Genomic DNA, 18576 nt, shown 5'->3' on the forward strand with positions numbered 1-18576 from the left:
CTCGAATGGGAGATCAAGAGAAGCACCTGGCTCCTAGCTTCAGATTGGCGCAGCGCTCCGGCCGTAGCGGACATTTGGGGGCTGAACCAACGGAAGGAAGACCTTTCTCTCTCTCTCTCTCTCTCTCTCTCACACTGTCTAACTCTGCCTGTCAATAAATAAATAAATAAAACCTGATGAGGGCAGCTAGAGTTGGTTTATCTGTAGGGTGGGGACCCATTCTGTCAAGGGTTATTTGGATATTTATAACATTATTCACAAGCCATATAAAATTATCAACCTAAAATTTAACCTGCTATAGGTTCAGAGAATTTGAAGTCCTGCCTTGCAATTGCCTTGGCAGGGCCAGACCAAATGATTTCTCATGCTGGATGTTCAGCACCCCTGCTTAATAGTAACAACACTTCCTTAAAAGAAGGGGAGAAGAGTTATCTGAGTGCCTTAATGCTGACTCTCACCCGGGTTCCATCCTGTTGGAGTGTGTTCCCCAAAGGCTCACGTTCTAGAAGTTTGGTCCCCAGTGTGGTGGTGTTGAGGTGGTAGAATCTTAGGAGGCAGATCAAGACTCATCCTGCTCGAACAGGGTGAGTGAGTGCCCTCGAGTACGGGCCGTTCTAAAGCGAGAACTCCCCACCTGCTCCTTCTGCATGTGGTACAGCCCAGGGAGCCCTCACCAGGACACCAGTGCCATGTCCTTTGGATCTTCCAGCCATCAGAATTGTGATCCAAATCATCTTTCTCCTTGACCTTCACCAGCCTAAGCAACAGAAAACAGACTAGGACAAACCCTGAAAACAAACCAAGGAAAGACAGTTACTCTATCATGAGCAGAAGAAAGCACAGCATGATTTCCATGAATGCGTAATGTTTCCCTTTCTTTCTAGAATAGAATGTTTGTCATTTGACTGTAAATAAAATAACATCACAATGGTTTGTTCCAAAATAGACTGAAACTGTTAGTAAAGCAGTTCCCTTTCTTAATTGAATTTGTTTTAAGTTTTTATGTGATTGTTATTTACTACCATCTAATCTACTTGTACATTTAAAAATGTTTCACCTTAGCACCATAAAAAAGGAGCATTCTAGATTCAGATAAAAGCAGTGGCTCCCAGTCCTTTAAGGTTAGTTGGGTTGTTGGAACTGCTATTGTTAAGCATGTCTTCATCATCGTCTTAACTCTGCTGACCTAAGAAGTCAGAGCCAGTCTAATCTGGTTCTAGAATTAGGACCTGGTTTCTCATCTTCTTAGCAGTGTTCAACAGCTTCCTCCCCACCCCAGGCTCAGGAGCAGGGCTGATGGGCAAAGAGGATTAGAGCTGGCTTTGCAGGAGCGTGAGCTCCAGAGTATTACGCGGGAGTGCCTGATAGAGTGGAGTTAGAAAACGACACCGGCCTTGGCCATGCAGCTGCCCCTCTTCCCAAGAGTGGCCCAAACAAGGTACAACATACACCAGAAACATATATATAGTGTACATCAGAAGAGTATATAAAAATTAAAATATGCGGTAATTGAAAAGTTTTTCTTTCTCTCTCCTGTCTCCTCAGTTTTAAATCATCATCCAAAATGTCTTATGGTCAGATAAAGACAAGGCTTATCTAAGTGTCGTTTACAACATGAATATCCTGGCTTTTTAACCAGACATTTATTTATATTTTATTATAAGTCTTGCGTAGAATATAAGATACTTTTAATTTAAAATATATTTAACTGGTAAAAAGACCTAATTACATTTTTTAAATTGTGTGGGTAGTTTCTCTAATACTCTCAATATTCTTCCTCTTCCTGCTTTCTCACAGCCTTGCCTTATTAATAGACTAAAATAAAGTAGTTGATGGAAAGAAAGAATACAAGTTCACTTACTGCATTTTTTTAAAGCAGTGACAGTATTCCTCCTTTTTAAAAAAAAAAAAATTGTTATACTTACGCATTTGAGAGGCAGAGAAACAGAGAGCTCCATTCTGCTAGTTTACTCCCCAAATGCTCATAGCCATCAGGGGGCCGAGGCCACAGCCAGGAGCCCAGAATTCAATCCAAGTCTCCCACATGGGTGGCAGGACACAGTTACTGCAGCCATGACAGCTGCCTCCTAGAGTCTGCATTGGCAGGAAGCTGGAGTCAGGAGCCGGAGCCAGGACTCAGCCAGGCATTCTGAAGTGGAACGTAGGCAGCTTAACTGCCGTGTTAAGCACCTGCCCTAACTGTATTACTATTTTATTGTTCTAATTACTGATTCCTTCCAGAATTGCAAAGTGACGGTGCTGAAAATTCATTCTCATTAAATTCATACTATTAAAATCCTGTTTTCCTTTGCAATATTTGCATTGCATACTGCTCTTTGACCAAATGAATTATAAATTACAGTTTGGGTTTTTTTTTTGTTTTGTTTTGTTTATAATTCTCTTGGGAGATTAAGTACTGTCTGTCCCAGAAATCACTTCTGCAAGTTCCCATCATTCAGAATTAGTTCATGGGTCTGGTGTTGTGGAATAGTAGGTTAAGCTGCTTCTTAAAATGCTAGCATCCCATATCAGAGTGCTGGTTTGAGTCCTGGCTGCTCAGCTTCTGATCCAGCTGGGAAAGCAAGATTATGGCCCACAAATGTGGGAGACCCAGATGGAGTTTTTGGCTCCTGGCTTTGGCCTGGCCCAACCCCAGCTGCTGCAACCATTTGGAGAATGAACCAGTGGATGGAAGATTCTCATTCTCTCTCTCTCCCCTCTCTCGCCTCTCTCTCCTCTCTCTCCCAATCTTTCTGTCATTCTGCCTTTTTCAAATAAATAAATAAATCTTTTTATAAAGAGAATTAGTTCATGTGATTTTTTTATATGGTTTAAGTTCACGTCTCTTTGAAAATTCTCTTTCTCAGGCTTCCTTTTCTACATTTCATTTTGCACACATTGGCTTGGATGACCTGAATCCTTAGCAGATAAACAGCAGGAAATGTTATCTGACAGTTTGCTGCCAACATCCCTTACGTGTAATGTGAAACTCTTTGTCAAAAATCAAGTCCCATGTTTTTGCTGGCCACGAAGAAGCATGCTTCACTGGAAAGCTATTATCTCCCACAGTGCACGTCTCTGAGTACAAGGTCTCATTTCAAACAGAGGCTGAAATTGCTGCAGCCAATGAAGGCAGAACTAAATATGGCTAAAAAGAAGAAGGGCTCCACAAAAAAAATCAGGAGACTTGATGTGCAGAGAGGGGCTTTCGTTGTATATGTGTTGGACTGTGAATCACAGTGAAACAGAGGCTTGACTCTTGCATTCACACAGTTCACCTTTGATTTAGAAGTGCTCCATGCTGTGTATGATATGTAACCATTTTATGTTTTGGCCTAGTACATACCAAAAGGTGCCAAGAGAGCCAATATATGTTTAAAAACTGTGTGTGTGTGTGTGTGTGTGAGAGAGAGAGAGAGAGCGAGCAAGAATTGAATGTACACTTGGTTAAATGATGACACTATTTTTGAATATTTTGCCATGTTGCCTACACAATGAGTAGGGATTTGTTTTCCATGGGAAAAACAGAGTGATCTCATTATAGAAATAGAAGGAAATGGGCTTTCAGTGGTATGTCAGTCTCTGTTCTGAATTTCTACACTAGAAACTTTAAATTGGGGCAGACGTTTGGCCTAGCAGTTACGATACCCACATCGTCTATCAGAGTACCTGGGTTCCGTACCCAGCCCCAGCTTCCTGCTGCTATAGACCCTGGGTCGTGGTGGTGATGACTCAAATAATTGGGATCCTCCCACTCATGGGAGATGTGGATTTAGTTCCTGGCTCCAGCAATTGGCAGGCATCTGGGGAGTTGAACCAGCAGCTGGGAGCTCACTGGCTATCTCTTTCACCCTCTCCTGCTTTGTCTGCCTCTCAAATAAATATTTTTTTAAAAAAAATTTAAATTTTGGGAGCTGTTATCAAGAGAACCTCATAATAAGTATTATCATTTATTGCTTGTTGCCTCCCATAAGCTTGGCATTGTGTTTTCCCTTAGTTAATGCAACAATCGCCTAAGTGAGCACTGATATCATTTTCACTTTATAATGAAGGCAGTGAAGCTGAGGTTCAGTAATTAGGTAATTACAGAATCAGGGTCCAGCCGTGGGACTGCTATCTACCGCATTTAGACTCTTAACAGAAAGCAAACTTGAAATAGGTAGGAATATACATTTTAACAGTGTTCAAATAAATGATAGATGACTTCTAATCCATGGATAATTAAGACATGGAAGTAAATTCCATGTTCCATAATCCTATTTTAACAGAACATTCCAGATGACCAATGCTAGTTTGATTGAGGGAGAATGTAGAAAAATAATTATTGATCAATTTATTAATGTTTGAAAGAGAAATATGGTGTTCTGAAAAGCCAATTGCTCAGGGAATTCAAATCTAGAAATTCAACCTGTGCTGCTCATGTCAGAACTCTGCAGATGCACTGCCTGGTTTGCACTTGGGATCAGCGCATGGCCTGGCAGAGCCCATTAAGTCCTCCTATGAGAGTGCAGTCTGGCAGGAGTGATGTGGATAATGGGTTTTCTACTATGCTTATTAAACTTGGCATTGAACGTTCACTTGAGAAAAAGTGCAAAAAGGCAGCCGAGGCCCGAAGGGCAGCTGGTGTTGCGTCTGCCTTCCTAAGGCTTCCCAGCTCCCTCTCCCTGCAGAGGCTGTGAGCTCCCTTGTCACAAACCAGACACCAGCATCTTTGTTCCTGGGTTTGACCACAGCCTCTTGGTATTTTCCAAGTGTAGATTTAAAAACCAAACCACCGTCCACTTAAATTTCAGTGCAGACAGTGTTAGAATGTTTTCTGTTGAGAATCCAATGCAGAGAAGGGAGCCCAGGGAACGATGACTTAACACAGGGTGTGGGCGTCGGATCTGAGCTTGTGCTGTGGCCTGGGCAGTTTGGGGAGGTCTTCAGTAGCTCCTGTACTTGAGGTGAGTGGTCATGCAATCATTCAGAAACAAAGAGAATTCCAGCTGACCTTTTGAAGTCAGGAAGATAGAAGAGCATTCAGTAGGGAAAAATGTAATTAGGGAAGGAAGCATAGAAAAAAAAAAAAAGAGAGAGAAAAAACGGATGGCATTTTGCTTCCAGATTAATCCAAGATAGTGTGAGAAGAAATTATTTCTTCAAAGTCATACCACTAGCATGTATTAAGCACATAGATTAAAAGCCCCCTGTGTTCAGGACACTGTATCTGGGGCAGTAAAAAGAGTGACTAGTTTCCTGTCCTCAGAAGCAGAAATACAAGTTCACAAAATATGAGGGAGCATGTAGTTTCCGAGAGAAACATCAGTGATCTATTTGAGGATGGTGTGTCATAGAAAGAGCAAAGTGCCTATGGCATTGACGCTCCACATTTCAAAAATAGCTGACATGGGGTATAAGAACCTCAGTTTCCTGTAAGTTCTCAATACCAGAGCTCTAAATATTTTTCTTGTGTTAGCATGAATGGTGTAAATCTAAACCAACATTTTTTTTTCATTTTTCAATACAATCTTTAAAGAAATGCATTTATAAATACCCTGAGGGCCTTGAGGCTGACTCCCCTCCAGCGGCAGGAGGTGCAGCCCCTCAACCCTGCCCAGAGATGGTGGGGGGTGCTGAGTAGCTGCAGCTCTCAGATGGGGTAACTTGGCTGTCCTCATTTCCTTGCTGATTGTGCAGCTTTGCGTAGACAGCTGCACCCCATCTCCTAGGGCTGGACGACGGTATTCTAGTTTACAAATTTCTCTAATTTCAGCATTTACTTAGCCTTCACCTGATGAGAGCTTCACTCATGCTGAGTCGCAGCTCTGAGAGACTCAGCAAAGCACAGATTCTGTTGCGCTCCTGTGCTGAGATGCGCTACAATCCGTCTGCTCCTGCTTTTGCACTCCTTTTCTTGAGCACAGATCAGGAAAGATTTCTAGGGATCAGAACCTGCAGACCATGCTGGTTTCAGAGAAGGCATGGCCAAGGGCAGTGCTCTCCGCCTCAGCACCAGGTGTTTGTGCTTGACAGAATTCTCCCTCACCTGCCCAGGCGGGTGTTAATGCCCCTGCCCTGTTAGAGAAGAGGAACCCTGGGTGGGCGTCCTAGGCAGTGGGTTGAGCCGCTGGGCTGCTTGTGACACCTACGTCCCGTATCAGAGTGCTGGTTCAAGTCTTGGCTACCGTGTGCTTCTGGTCCAGCTCCCCTGCTAATGCATCATGGGAGGCAGAAGATAATGGCTCAGATCCTTGGGGTCCTGCCACCCACATAGGAGACATAGAGGATTCCTGGCTCCTGGCTTCGATCTGCCCCATCCCTGATTGTTGTGGGCATTTGGGAGTGAACCAGTGGATGGAAGGGTGTGTGTTTACATGCATGGATATGTGCACCTTTCACATAAAGTGAACATAAAAAAATACAGATCTTGGAGCCCGCACTGTGGCATAGCAGGCTAAGCCTCCGCCTGCAGCTCTGGCATCCCATATAGGGGCTGGTTCCTGTCCCAGCTACTGTTCTTCTGATCCAGCTCTCTGCTATGGCCTGGGAAACCAGTAAAAGATGGCCCAAATGCTTAGGCTCCTGCACCCATATAGGAGACATGGAAGAAGCTCCTGGCTCCTGGCTTTGGGTCCACCCAGGTCTGGCCATTGTGGCCATTTGTGGAATGAACCAGCAAATGGAAGACCTTCTCTGTCTCTTACTCTCTCTTGAACTCCATCACTCAAATAAATAAATAATTAAAAAAAAAAGATCAAGGCATTTATTAATCTACCTGGGTTATTGTTTAGTCACATGGTGGGATCTGGAATAAAAGTTTTTCAGGTATACAAAGGGGATGTATCTTCCCTTTAAAAATACAACAGATCTCAATATATTTCTATTTTCATATATGTTATTTATAACTATAAATGTGAGAGAGTATTTTGTGAATCTGCCTCCCCCCCCCCCCAGAGTTGGATGGTTTACTGTTGTTCATCTGTATCCTTTTGTTTCAGCTTTTGGATAGTTTATGATTTCTTAAGAACTTACATTACTCAAGAAAACTGGCTGGAAAGAATGTCTTAAAATTTTAAGCACGTGTATCTGTGTAAGTCAGTCTGATGATGTAGCTGTGAGTACAGACTCAAGGGCTCAAAGAAACTGGATGGGCCTCTATGAAATCTGAAGACACATTTCCTCACAAAAAAAAGTGAATTCACCCTCAAGTCCTTCAATGTTTTTTGGAAAAAGTTATAAGCAATTTAGTTTAAGATGTACCCTTCAACCTTGTCATGTGTACATGAGTCACTTGAGGAGTTTATAAAATACAAATACTTTGTCCCCAGCTTTAGAACTCCTAATTTAATTTCCCTGAGGTGGGGCCTGGGCGTTAACATGTCTTTTTTTATATATAAATATTTAAAAACTTTTAAAAATTTATTTGAAAGGCAGAGTTGAGAGAGAATGAATCTTCCATCCACTGATTAACTGCGGCCCGGAGCTTCTTCCGGGTTTCCCAGGTGGGTGACAGGGGCCCAAACAGTTGGGTCATCCTCTGCTGCTTTCCCAAACACATTAGCAGGGAGCTGGATCAGAAACGGAGCAGCCGGGTCTCAAATCCATATGGGATGCCGTTGTTGCAGAAAGCGGCTTAAACTGCCATGCCACAATGCCGGCCCCATTAACATGTCTTAAATGCTCTTGTTAAAAATCACTGGTTTAAAATATTGCGTCTTTGTCGTTGGTTATGGCATGCTAGTGACAAAATTGTGTATGCAGTTTCATCTAATATCTTCTTGGTATGTGACCAAAGAAAGAAAGGTACAATAGGGGGGCACAGTGCCACCACGAATGTCCCCAAGGTCAGGCCTGGGAGGTGAGTGCACAGCAACAGCCGGCCTATAAGGCAGAAAATGGGAAGTGCTAGGAAGTGCTGGGAGCTCCAAAGGATGAATGAGAGGGACCTGATAGGCGATAAGCAAAGCAGCACATTTGGGGACCTTCAGAGCATCAGCATAGGCAATGGACCAAAGTGCATCCAACCTGCCTACACCCAGGAGTCCACTGTGACATAACAAAGGGAAAACCCTAACCTGTGACTTAGGGAGCCAGCTCAACTGTGTTGAAAATGGATAAAAGGGAGAAGAGTCAAGAATTCACTCTGGCTTTGGTAAGCAAATTAATTACTTACGGAGTAACCAAGTAATTCTGACAAAGAGAAGTGTCTCTAACCATATTCCTGCTGGTAAGCCACTGATGAAGGAGAAAGCAGTTAGGATGGGAATATCAACCTATTGCACCTGGAATTAACGGATCAGGGCAGTGGTCATCAGTGACAGCTAACATCACAAAAACAGTGCCTCACAATGACACTGCACAGCAGCTCTTAGGGAAAGCCAGCAAACAGAATTCCATCACGTGTTAGATTTATCTTCCAGCTACGGGAAACACAGGAGATGGAGAACACATTGAATTGTACCATGGAGATGCCTGATGCAAAGTCTAGAGCTCTACTGGCAAATAACCTGGTTTCTTAGACAAGTTAATTCAAGGAGAAAACCAAGAAAAGTAGAGGATTTGCAGATTCAGTTTTGATTTTTCTAAAATCTTTGCTGTTAGAGATGTTTGTATCTTCTTACTAAAAGTAAAAAAGTTTTAATTTTTGAATATAAATTTAATTCACTAATTATTTAATAATTTTTATTATTAACAATTTAAAATAGCAATTATGTGCTTGTTCTGTCACAGTTTTTCTCCCTTTTAAAAAAATTTAGACTTTATTTTTTTTAAAGATTTATTTTATTTATTTGAAAGTCAGAGTTACAGAGAGAGGTAGAGACAGAGAGAGAGGTCTTCCATCCACTGGTTCACTCCCCAGATGGCCGCAATGGCTGGAGCTACGCCGATCTGAAGCCAGGAGCTTCTTCCGGGTCTCCCACGTGGGTGCAGGGGCCCAAGGACTTGGGCCATCTTCTACTGCTTTCCCAGGTCATAGTAGAGAGCTGGGTCAGAAGAGGAGCAGCTGGGACTAGAACCGGTGCCCATATAGGATGCCGGCGGTTCAGGCGAGGGCTTTAACCCGCTGCACCACAGCGCTGGCCCCACTTTATTTTTTAACAGTTTTTGGTTCATACAAAATTTGAGCAGAGTTCCCTTTTACCCCCCCCTCCCTGCACACACCCATCAATCTCCTCCACTTTTAATGTTTTATGTTACTATGGTATATATGTCATAGTTGAGGAGCCAATGTTGACATTTTATAATTAACTAAAAGCCCATCATTAATGTTAGGTTCATTCTTTGTGCTACCCATGCTGTGGGTGTTAATAAATATATGATGACCCATGTTCACAATTACAATATCATACACAGTTTTACTGCCCTCAAAAATTCTCTTTTCATTGTTTAGCTCTCCCAAGTCAGTGGCAAACATGGATCTTGTTTCTGCCTCCTTAGTTTTGCCTTCTACAGAATGTCACGTGGTTGAAATTATACAGCATGGAGACTGATTGGCTTCTTTTATACTAATATGTGAAGGTTCTTTTATAGATTCGTGGCTTGGCTTGACGCCTATTTTAAATCACTAAATAATATTCCATTATCTTAGCTTACCACCATTTGTGTCTCTCTTCACCTATTGAAGGATCTCTTGATTGCTTCCAAGTTTGGATAATTATGAATGAAGCTGCTATAAAAAACATTTGTGTGCAGGGGAGTGGGGGGTGGGGGTGGGGAAGCAGCACTATGGTGTAGTAGGTAAAGCCACCACCTACAGTGTTGGCATCCTCTGTGGGTTTAAAGGCTTGGCTGCTCCACTTCCAATCCAGCTCTCTGCTATAGCCTGGGAAAGTAGTAGAAAATGGCCTAAGTCCTTGGGTCCCTGCAACCTTGTGGGAGACTCAGAGGAAGCTCCAGGCTCCTGGCTCAGATCAGCCCAGCTCCGGCTGTTGCAACCATTTGGGGATTGAACCAGCAGATGGTAGACTCTCTCTCCCTCTCTCCCTCTCCCCCTCTCCCTCTCTCCCTCTCTCCCTCTCTCCCTCTCCTTCTCCCTCTCCCTCTCCCTCCCTCTCTCCCTTCCTCTCTCCCTTTCTCCCTCTCTCTCTCTGCCTTTCAAATAAATACATAAATGTTTTAAAAAATTTGTGGGCAAGCATTTGCATGTATATGAGTTTTCAACTCATTTAGGTAAATAACGAGGATCATGTTGTGAATTACTTGGTAACAGTATGTTTTGTTCTGATTTGCAATTTTCTAATGACATGATACGGAGCTTCTTTTCCTATGCTTGTTCTCTTATATCACCTTTAGTAAGGCATCAGTTCAGATATTTTGACCACTTTTTATTGAATTGTTTTCTTATTGCTAAATTTTAAGAATTGTTTGTATGTTGTGGATACCAGTCCTTTATCACATGTGTATTTTGCAAATATTTTCTCCCAGTCTACAGTGTGTCTTTGCATTCTCTTCATAAATTCTCCTACCATACACCATCATTTGTCAACTGGAAATTTTTAAACTAAAGAAAAATAGTTAAAAAATGAAACGTCTAAATTGCTTGGGGATGTGTCATTCTTAAGGATATTTAAAGCCTGCTGGATTGTTGGGCTGTCGTATCCTCATCGAGCCTGTCAGAAACAGAGACTCAGTTTTCCAGGGGAAATTTCAGGCGAGGGCAGGCCACTGTTGGCTTGTTACTTGAGAGAAGTAACATCAGTGGTTCTGGATGGTATATGTGAACCGTGAATGCCTTTGAGTCAGAGATAACTTAATGACTCACGAGGAACTGCAACAAGAGTAAAAAGTCTTATTTGCCTAGGAGTAGGTAAAGTATCATTAGTTTAAAATACCTCTGTCAACCTTTTTCACAAGACTTGATCAATGTTTGACTCATAATGGCTATATATAACCACATCCCAATGACAGCAAGGTACCTAGATTGATCATTTAATGAACACTATGTCTTTGGGAACCATAATATTTAATGTAATGTTTCTTAAATTTCCAATCTGATTGTTGAGCTCTAGTGATGTAGTAAAGGTTATTGCCTACTGTCACATGCAAATGTCAACAGATAAAAATGGTTGCCTTGAAAAATTTAATAATACACTAGAAAAAAATCATCTGAGAAGAATCAAGAATTTAATTTTCGAGTTTGGAGAGATTGTAGAGGAGATTCAGTCTCCTGGAAAATAGATTCCATGTCATGTCCTAACTTCATTCACTGGCAGAATCTCTGTCTTCATGATACAGAGGACAGTGCCTAAGCCCATCTGTGCTCCTTGGAAAAAAGCACTTTAGTCCATTAGTAGTTTCCCATAAGCAAAGGAGGGCTCAGTTACAGCCTCAAGCCCATGTTCACTGTGCTGCTCCATAGACTCTTACATCCCTGCTCAAGGATGAGAAATGGCAGCCCAGATGACTTGAAAAGCCTTTCAAAAACTGGTAGCTTGCTGATGTTTAGCAGGTGGCAGTTTCATTGTTTCCACTTCAGGTACCCATCTACAGTAGATACTAGAAAATTGTTTTTGTTGGTTAGGGCTAGAAAAACAGAAAATCTCCAATGTGAAGAATGGGCCACTCTGTTGTCATCTTAAAATCTTTGTGCTTAGAAAGGGGAGGGTTGCGGGTGGGGGGGAAGTTGTGGGTGGGGAAGCCTTTGTAATCCATAAGCTGTACTTTGGAAATTTATATTCACTAAATAAAAAAAAATTAAAAAAAATCTTTGTGCTTAAAATATTCAGTAAGTAAAGATATGGTGTGTTCAAAAGAGAGCTGTGAGTCTGTAACAAAAATCCAATTGTGAGAAATAGGAGCCAGTTAGTAAAATAGGCTGGGCTGGAGCTAATCCATGCCAGTTGTTAAGCGACAAGGTGGAGGAACACACCAGATGATTACCAACTGACATGAGGGACCGCACAGCCTGCAGCCTGTTCAGGAAGGATTCCTCTGTTGAAGGCTGGCTGTCCTCTGTTGGGTTGGAGGGTACAGGGGGCATGGAAGCAAGTGACACGTTGTAGATGAGGGATTCTGTAATTGCTGTGTCTTTTGTTTTTCATTCATTTGTTGAGAAAGTACCAGGTCAAAAACCGAAGTATATCTGCGTGTGTTGAATGTGTGTGTCTGTAAATTATGTGGCCTAGCTCAAGCAATTGACTGGTAAGAAAACAACAGGCATCTGTAGGAAGAGCAGGACATGTTAATACTGAAGTTGCTCATTAATGCCGCTTCAAAAAGTTCATGGAAAAATCATGTTTATTTTGCTGCAAAAAAAAAATCCTGAAAATCCATGCATAATCTCTTCTTAATATGAATTTTCATGAACTTTTTGAAGACCTCTTATACACAAGAACTTCAGAATTCTTCTGCACCAAAATAAACTCATCTTTTAGCTGCTTTTTATGGATTTTTTGAAAGTTTTCTCATATGTGTTACTACTGAGAGCACACATAATAATATGTTTATATTATTTTCTCATTTCTTATTCACCTGGCTATGATAATAGTTAAGAATCAAATGCTAAATGTGTGCCATCAATATACCAAATTTGAATACATTATTTTATTTTATTGTTAACTATCCCAAAGAAGTAGCTAACATCAGACGCATTTTACAGAGGGGAACAACAGAGGTTTGTGTAGCTGCAAGGGACATGGAAAAAGATTCAAACCTAGATTCTGTCTGATTGTAAAACGACTGCCCAGAGCCATCAACACAGTGCTGCCGCTCTCCTCTACCTTCTCTGAACCTCTGTTTTTATGTAAACTGGAGATAGAACCATTCGAAGCATGGGAAGAGTCTGTGTGTGTGTGTGTGTGTGTGTGAATTCTTTACAATTTGTCAAATTATTCAGAAATAATATGCTGTTAAGTAGCAGATTTTAAACCAGCAAGCAGCTTTTTGTTGTTGTATCTTCTATTCATATCAAGTGAGCAATGTTACATCATTTTGCTAACAACTCATTTATTTTCATACTCTATGGAACTATTTTCTCAAATACATGCTTGATTATTTGACTAACTACAATTGAGACTTTACTTTTCTAGCATAACTTTATCCTTTTTCCTAAATAGTCATGCTTGAGGGAACTGAGTAATTAATTTCCAATATAGTTACAGTTGCACAATACCCCACACTGCTTACTGGTCTTTTAGATGCTTATTATTTGGGCTTGGATGTACTCAATTTCCCTGTGTCTCATTGTTAACACATTAAATCTTAAAGACAAATATGCTTAATGTATTAGATATAAAATATCAGTACCACACAAACAAAAAAGTAATTTGGCTTAATGATTGCCATTTAATCCATCGCAGACTCTAAGGCTATGTTTGAAACCCTTTGAAGGAATAGATGAAAGTGTGATACAATATATCACAATAAATGAAGTCGATGGATTTTTTGTTCTTTTTCCCGATGGCTGCTTGATTATAAAAAATACAGCACATGCAAGGGATCTTCAAACAATCATAGAAAATGCACATAATGAAAAAGTCCATGCATTTCCAAGTTTTTTGCACCAGGATAAACTTATCATTAAATTTCATTTCCACAAACTTTTGGAAATATCTTTTTTTATCTTATATAGGATAACCAGAATCTTTAAACTTAATAAGTATTTAATGTTTAATAACAAGTATTTGTTCTAAAAAGAGTTAAGAGAAAGTTGAACACTGTAATACAAAGCTGAAATTCATGAGAGAAACTGCTGAGCATGGTTTAATGGACTGGGGAAAAGTGATCCTTAGAATTTCAAAGTACGGATTAGAATGTAAAATTGTACAGGAGGGTCTGCCTGTAACAAGGAAGAGGGTGAGTTTTTCTCAGGCTTAGAATCTTACAGCCTGGAGAATTGAGGTAGGGATTCTTTTGTCTGTCCTATATGCTTCCATTCACAGTCGGGATTTTTACATTTCACAGAAGACTCAAGGCTTCCCAGCATCACGCTGTTGTCCCCAGCTGCTTTGATTTCTGTCCATCTCCCTGGACTTCCTTGAGGCATTGTGGATGGACATTTTGGGTTTGTCTGTTTGTAGGGATGGATTTTTCAAGGTTGAACCTCACATTTTTTGAGCCTTTCCAGAAACAGGGAAAGGGCAAAGTGTTCACACTTGCTGGTCGCTCACTGAGCAGTTAAGCAGTGTCTTAAATCTCACCCAGTTCTGTTTGTAGCAACTGGAAGATGTTTTTTGTGTGCTGATGCCAGTCCTTGTTCTGTTCTCTACAGAAACGGTCCAGAGGGCAAGTGCTATTTGATAAAGTGTGCGAACACCTGAACCTGCTAGAGAAAGACTACTTTGGCCTTACGTACCGAGATGCTGAAAACCAGAAGGTGAGCCGTCAAAGGCAGTGACAGCTGTTGCTCGCTGCTCACTGCTACGTGAATGTGGCTAACATGGAATGGGTGGGAAGCTCTCCACACGCCCCCATTAGGACTGTGAGTGCCTCGGTGCTATTAATCACCTTCTTTCTTCATGGAGGAAATCCTTGACAACTCCCTTTCATCTGAATGTTTTGAGAACAGTAAGTCAGCTCCTCTCTCTCTCTCTCTCTCTCTCTCTCTCTCTCTCTCTGTACTGGAGTTCCTTGTGGTTGCAGGAAAGCATTTTCTGAGGTGCTATTTTGGAATGCCGTCTTTTAGCAGAGTGTCTGAACCAATGAAAGCCAAATGCTCCGTTGCTAGGTAGAAACCATTTTCCCACCCCAGAATTCTATGGAGACCCCAGACCCCACAGTTGTGAGTTAGATTACCAGGGTAGATGACTATTGGGGTTCCTGTGTGATTCCCAGTTTATCTTGTCACACACTCATATTCTTACCGAATCAGCAAGTGAGGCGGGTCTCACCTGACCCTTGTCAGCCATTGCATTTCACAGGTGAGATGCCTCAGTAGCTGCTGGCACCTGAGTGATGCAGGCTGTTCAGAGCATTGCTCTGTGAATCTCCACAGCTACCTGAGAAACCAGGACGAGAACCTTGTTTCCCTTGTATTGGTGCTGGACACTGAGTCACAGATGTCTTGTTCACAGGTGTTTCTCATTTCAGTGTTGTGCCATGAGTCCTACTTGATACCTGCTGAAGTCCCTGGTCTATAGCTTCATTGTTAAACATCCGATTTTCCCAGTGAGGGAAACACAGAGTCTCCAGCCAGTGTTCGTTTGCTGGGATAGATTTCCAGACAGAGGCCTAAGTATCCGTGACCACAGAAGTCATGAATGTGGAAGTCAGTGGCTAGGGCATCAGTGTGTCAAGTCCCATGTGTTATCAAGTCACTCAGGTGAATTACTCAGACATAGACTCTTCTAGAATCCACCCACCCCCTTTCTGTGCTAGCTCGAATCCCTGAGGACTATAAAAGAAAATATTTTTGCAAATACAAATGGCACACACATGCCTTTTCTCATTCACCCAGTGCCTGTGACTTTGTGGAGCTTGGTGGGGGAGGGGCACTAGATGCAGGGAAGGACCACAGCCATGGGGGCTTTCCCAGAACCATTCACTCTGATACCCGTACCTCATCAACATGAAGTCATTTTTATTCTTTTCTCATTCCAACTCAAAATGTCGTTTCCTTTTCAGAATTGGTTGGACCCTGCGAAGGAAATTAAGAAACAGATTCGAAGTAAGTTCTTCTGGATTGCTTTCTGTGGTGACATGGATTTTTAGAGAGCTGGCTTGTCTGAATCGGTAGCTCATATGAACTTGGCTAATGTGAATATGCAGTGTTTGAAAGACACATTAAAATCGCAACTGTGATTTGGCAGGTTGTTTCTCAGATAGTGCCCATTTTTCTTCATCACAAGTCAGAAATGAGAATGACTATGACACTTGACTTATTCCTCTGCCTGCACACAGATATGAAATACATGATTTGATCAAGTGATGCTCCAGTTGGCAATTAACCACATAAAGATTCCAGACTTAATTATTAATGTTAAATTAAGCCTAAGTGCCACAAATGTCTACAAGTCAAGCTAAAAATAGTAGTCATTTGGTAGTTTAGAAATGGAATAACAGGTCGGACTGAAGTTTACTGTCTGGTGACACCCTAACTTTCTTGATCTCTATAAAGGGGAGTCAAGAAATGTCTGTTTCTATGATGGGCTTTGTGGTGCAGCAGGTTAAGCTGCCTCTTGGGATGCCCACATCCCTTGTCAGAGCGCTTGGGATCGAGTCCCACCCCTGCTTCCTGCGAATGTGCAGCCTGGGAGGCAGCAAATGATGGCTGAATTATTTGCTGATTCCCGCCACTCACATGGGAGACCTGACTGGAGTTCCCAGCCACTGGCTTCAGCCTGGAACAGCCCTAGCTGGTGTGTGCATTTAGAATGAACCAATTGATGAAAGATAGTTGTCTCTCTTTCTCTCACTCTCTCTGTATCTTTCACTCACTCGTTCTGCCTTTCACATAAAACGTTAGCAGAAAAGGTGTATTTCATAGTACACAAAACAAGTTGCATGAGAAACTCACAAAACTCAAGTGTTAAAATAAGTTACTCAATCTTACTAATGATTAAATGGAATTAAAGTGAGACAACATTTTTTACCTATTCAGTTTAGCAAAGACTTAAACAGTTTATTGATAAACTTCACTAGCAACTGTGAACCCAATTGGTAAAAGTAGAAATTGGTGCAACCCTTCAAAAAGCCAAGTTATTCAGTATTTATTAAAATTTAAGGCCGGCGCCGTGGCTCAACAGGCTAATCCTCCGCCTTGCGGCGCCGGCACACCGGGTTCTAGTCCCGGTCGGGGCACCGATCCTGTCCCGGTTGCCCCTCTTCCAGGCCAGCTCTCTGCTGTGGCTAGGGAGTGCAGTGGAGGATGGCCCAAGTCCTTGGGTCCTGCACCCCATGGGAGACCAGGAGAAGCACCTGGCTCCTGCCATCGGAACAGCGCGGTGCACCGGCCACAGCGCGCTACCGCGGCGGCCATTGGAGGGTGAACCAACGGCAAAAGGAAGACCTTTCTCTCTGTCTCTCTCTCTCACTGTCCACTCTGCCTGTCAAAAAAAAAAAAATTTAAAATGTTCTTTTTGACCCTCAATGTTACCTGTAAAATATTTTTAGCATATCTGTAGGAAAGTGCATGTGTGCATACACATTGAAGTTTATTATGTTTTTTGCAATAGCAAAAAACAAGAAACATTTTAAATCCTTATTTTAAAGATATTAAATCAGTGATAGAATCGTCAAATAAATATGTCTTAGCCCTCATTACCGAAAGTCAATCTGCAGAATAGTGTCTATAACATAATCTCATTTATTGTTAAAACGTTTAAGGTATATATGAAGGGTGTTCAGAATGTTCATCTTCATGTGTATTATAAAAAATTATGCATGAGTTTCAATTTTTTTGGCACCAAAATAAACTTACCGTTTAGTTTCATTTCCCCACACACTTTTTGAAGCACCTTGGTATTCATGGGAAACTTTTGGAAGACATGCAAGATATTAGCAGTGTTGGCTTGCAATAGAAGAAGGTGAGAAGGAGGAGTTTATTTGTAATTTTACATTTTATATTTCTGATTTTTACCTCCCACAAGGATAATTTTTATAGTTTTAAATAATGAGGTAATTTTAAGCAGTTCTTATTTTATCAATAAAGCCTAGATTAATTCTCCTGAACAACTAATCTAGTTGAAGAATAGATTTAAGAGTGGCTTATTCCGAACATCATTGCTATTGAAGTTTTCATCAGTTCACTACCTTTGAAGTCCTAAGATAATCAAAATACCCCAAATGCCAATAAAAGTAATTAGTAGTGAGCAGCTTGAAATAACTTAATAGCAGATAATATTGCCAAAGGAAAAAGAGCCACTGTGCTTCTAGAAATTAGAGAGTTTGCTGACTATTTATATAAACAAGACCTCATTTACTCTATTTTTAGAGAAATTTGATGATGGAAACAGTAATGAAGCTAACTGGAAATTTGATAATGAGTTAGTTTGAGAGAAATAGTCCAACTGGGATTTAAAACAAGGATAGCAATAGCCATGACAAATAAATGTAGTGAGAAAACACTACTTTTTTAATTAATTAATTAAGATTAATTTTTAAGGAATACAGATTTAGTTAAATACAACTTTAGGAACATAGTTATTCTTCCCACCATACCTGCCTTCTCAACTGCATTCCCACCCCACCTCCTCCTCCCTCTCCCCTTCCCAGGACCATTCTCCATTAAGATTCATTTTCGGTTAACTTTGTACACAAAAGACCACTCTATACTAAGTAAAGATTTCAACAATTTGCACACACACATTAAAAAAAAAACCTTTAAGAACAAGTATCACAATTAACTCTCAATACAACTCATTGAAGACAGAGCGCCTGCATGGGGAGTTAGTGCACAGTGACTCCTGTTGTTAATTTAACAATTAACACTCTTATGTATGACATCAGTGACCACCCAAGACTCTGACATGAGCTGTCTGGGCTATGGAAGTCTTTTGAATCCACAAACTCCATCAGTATTTAGACAAGGCCATAAGCAAGTGAAAGTTCTCTCCTCCTTTTAGAAAAAAGTGTGTCCTTCTTTGATGGCCACTTCTTTTCGTTGGGATCTCACTCACAGAGATCCTTCATGTGGAATATTTTTTTGTCACAGTGTCT

General features: G+C 41.2%; 1 protein-coding gene across 9 annotated transcripts in view; it reads left to right on the forward strand.

Annotated features, from left to right (window-relative positions):
- The window catches only part of EPB41L3 (erythrocyte membrane protein band 4.1 like 3), a 277490-nt gene that overhangs the window by 204511 nt on the left and 54403 nt on the right, over positions 1-18576 (forward strand). For all 9 annotated transcript variants that reach the window (XM_062201391.1, XM_062201385.1, XM_062201386.1 and 6 more), the window contains exons 4-5: positions 14192-14296; positions 15544-15586. In XM_062201391.1, the coding sequence (XP_062057375.1) occupies positions 14192-14296; positions 15544-15586 (148 nt within the window). The remainder of the gene's footprint in view (positions 1-14191; positions 14297-15543; positions 15587-18576) is intronic.

Source organism: Lepus europaeus, chromosome 9 (genome assembly GCF_033115175.1).
Source record: "Lepus europaeus isolate LE1 chromosome 9, mLepTim1.pri, whole genome shotgun sequence".
NCBI lineage: Eukaryota > Metazoa > Chordata > Mammalia > Lagomorpha > Leporidae > Lepus > Lepus europaeus.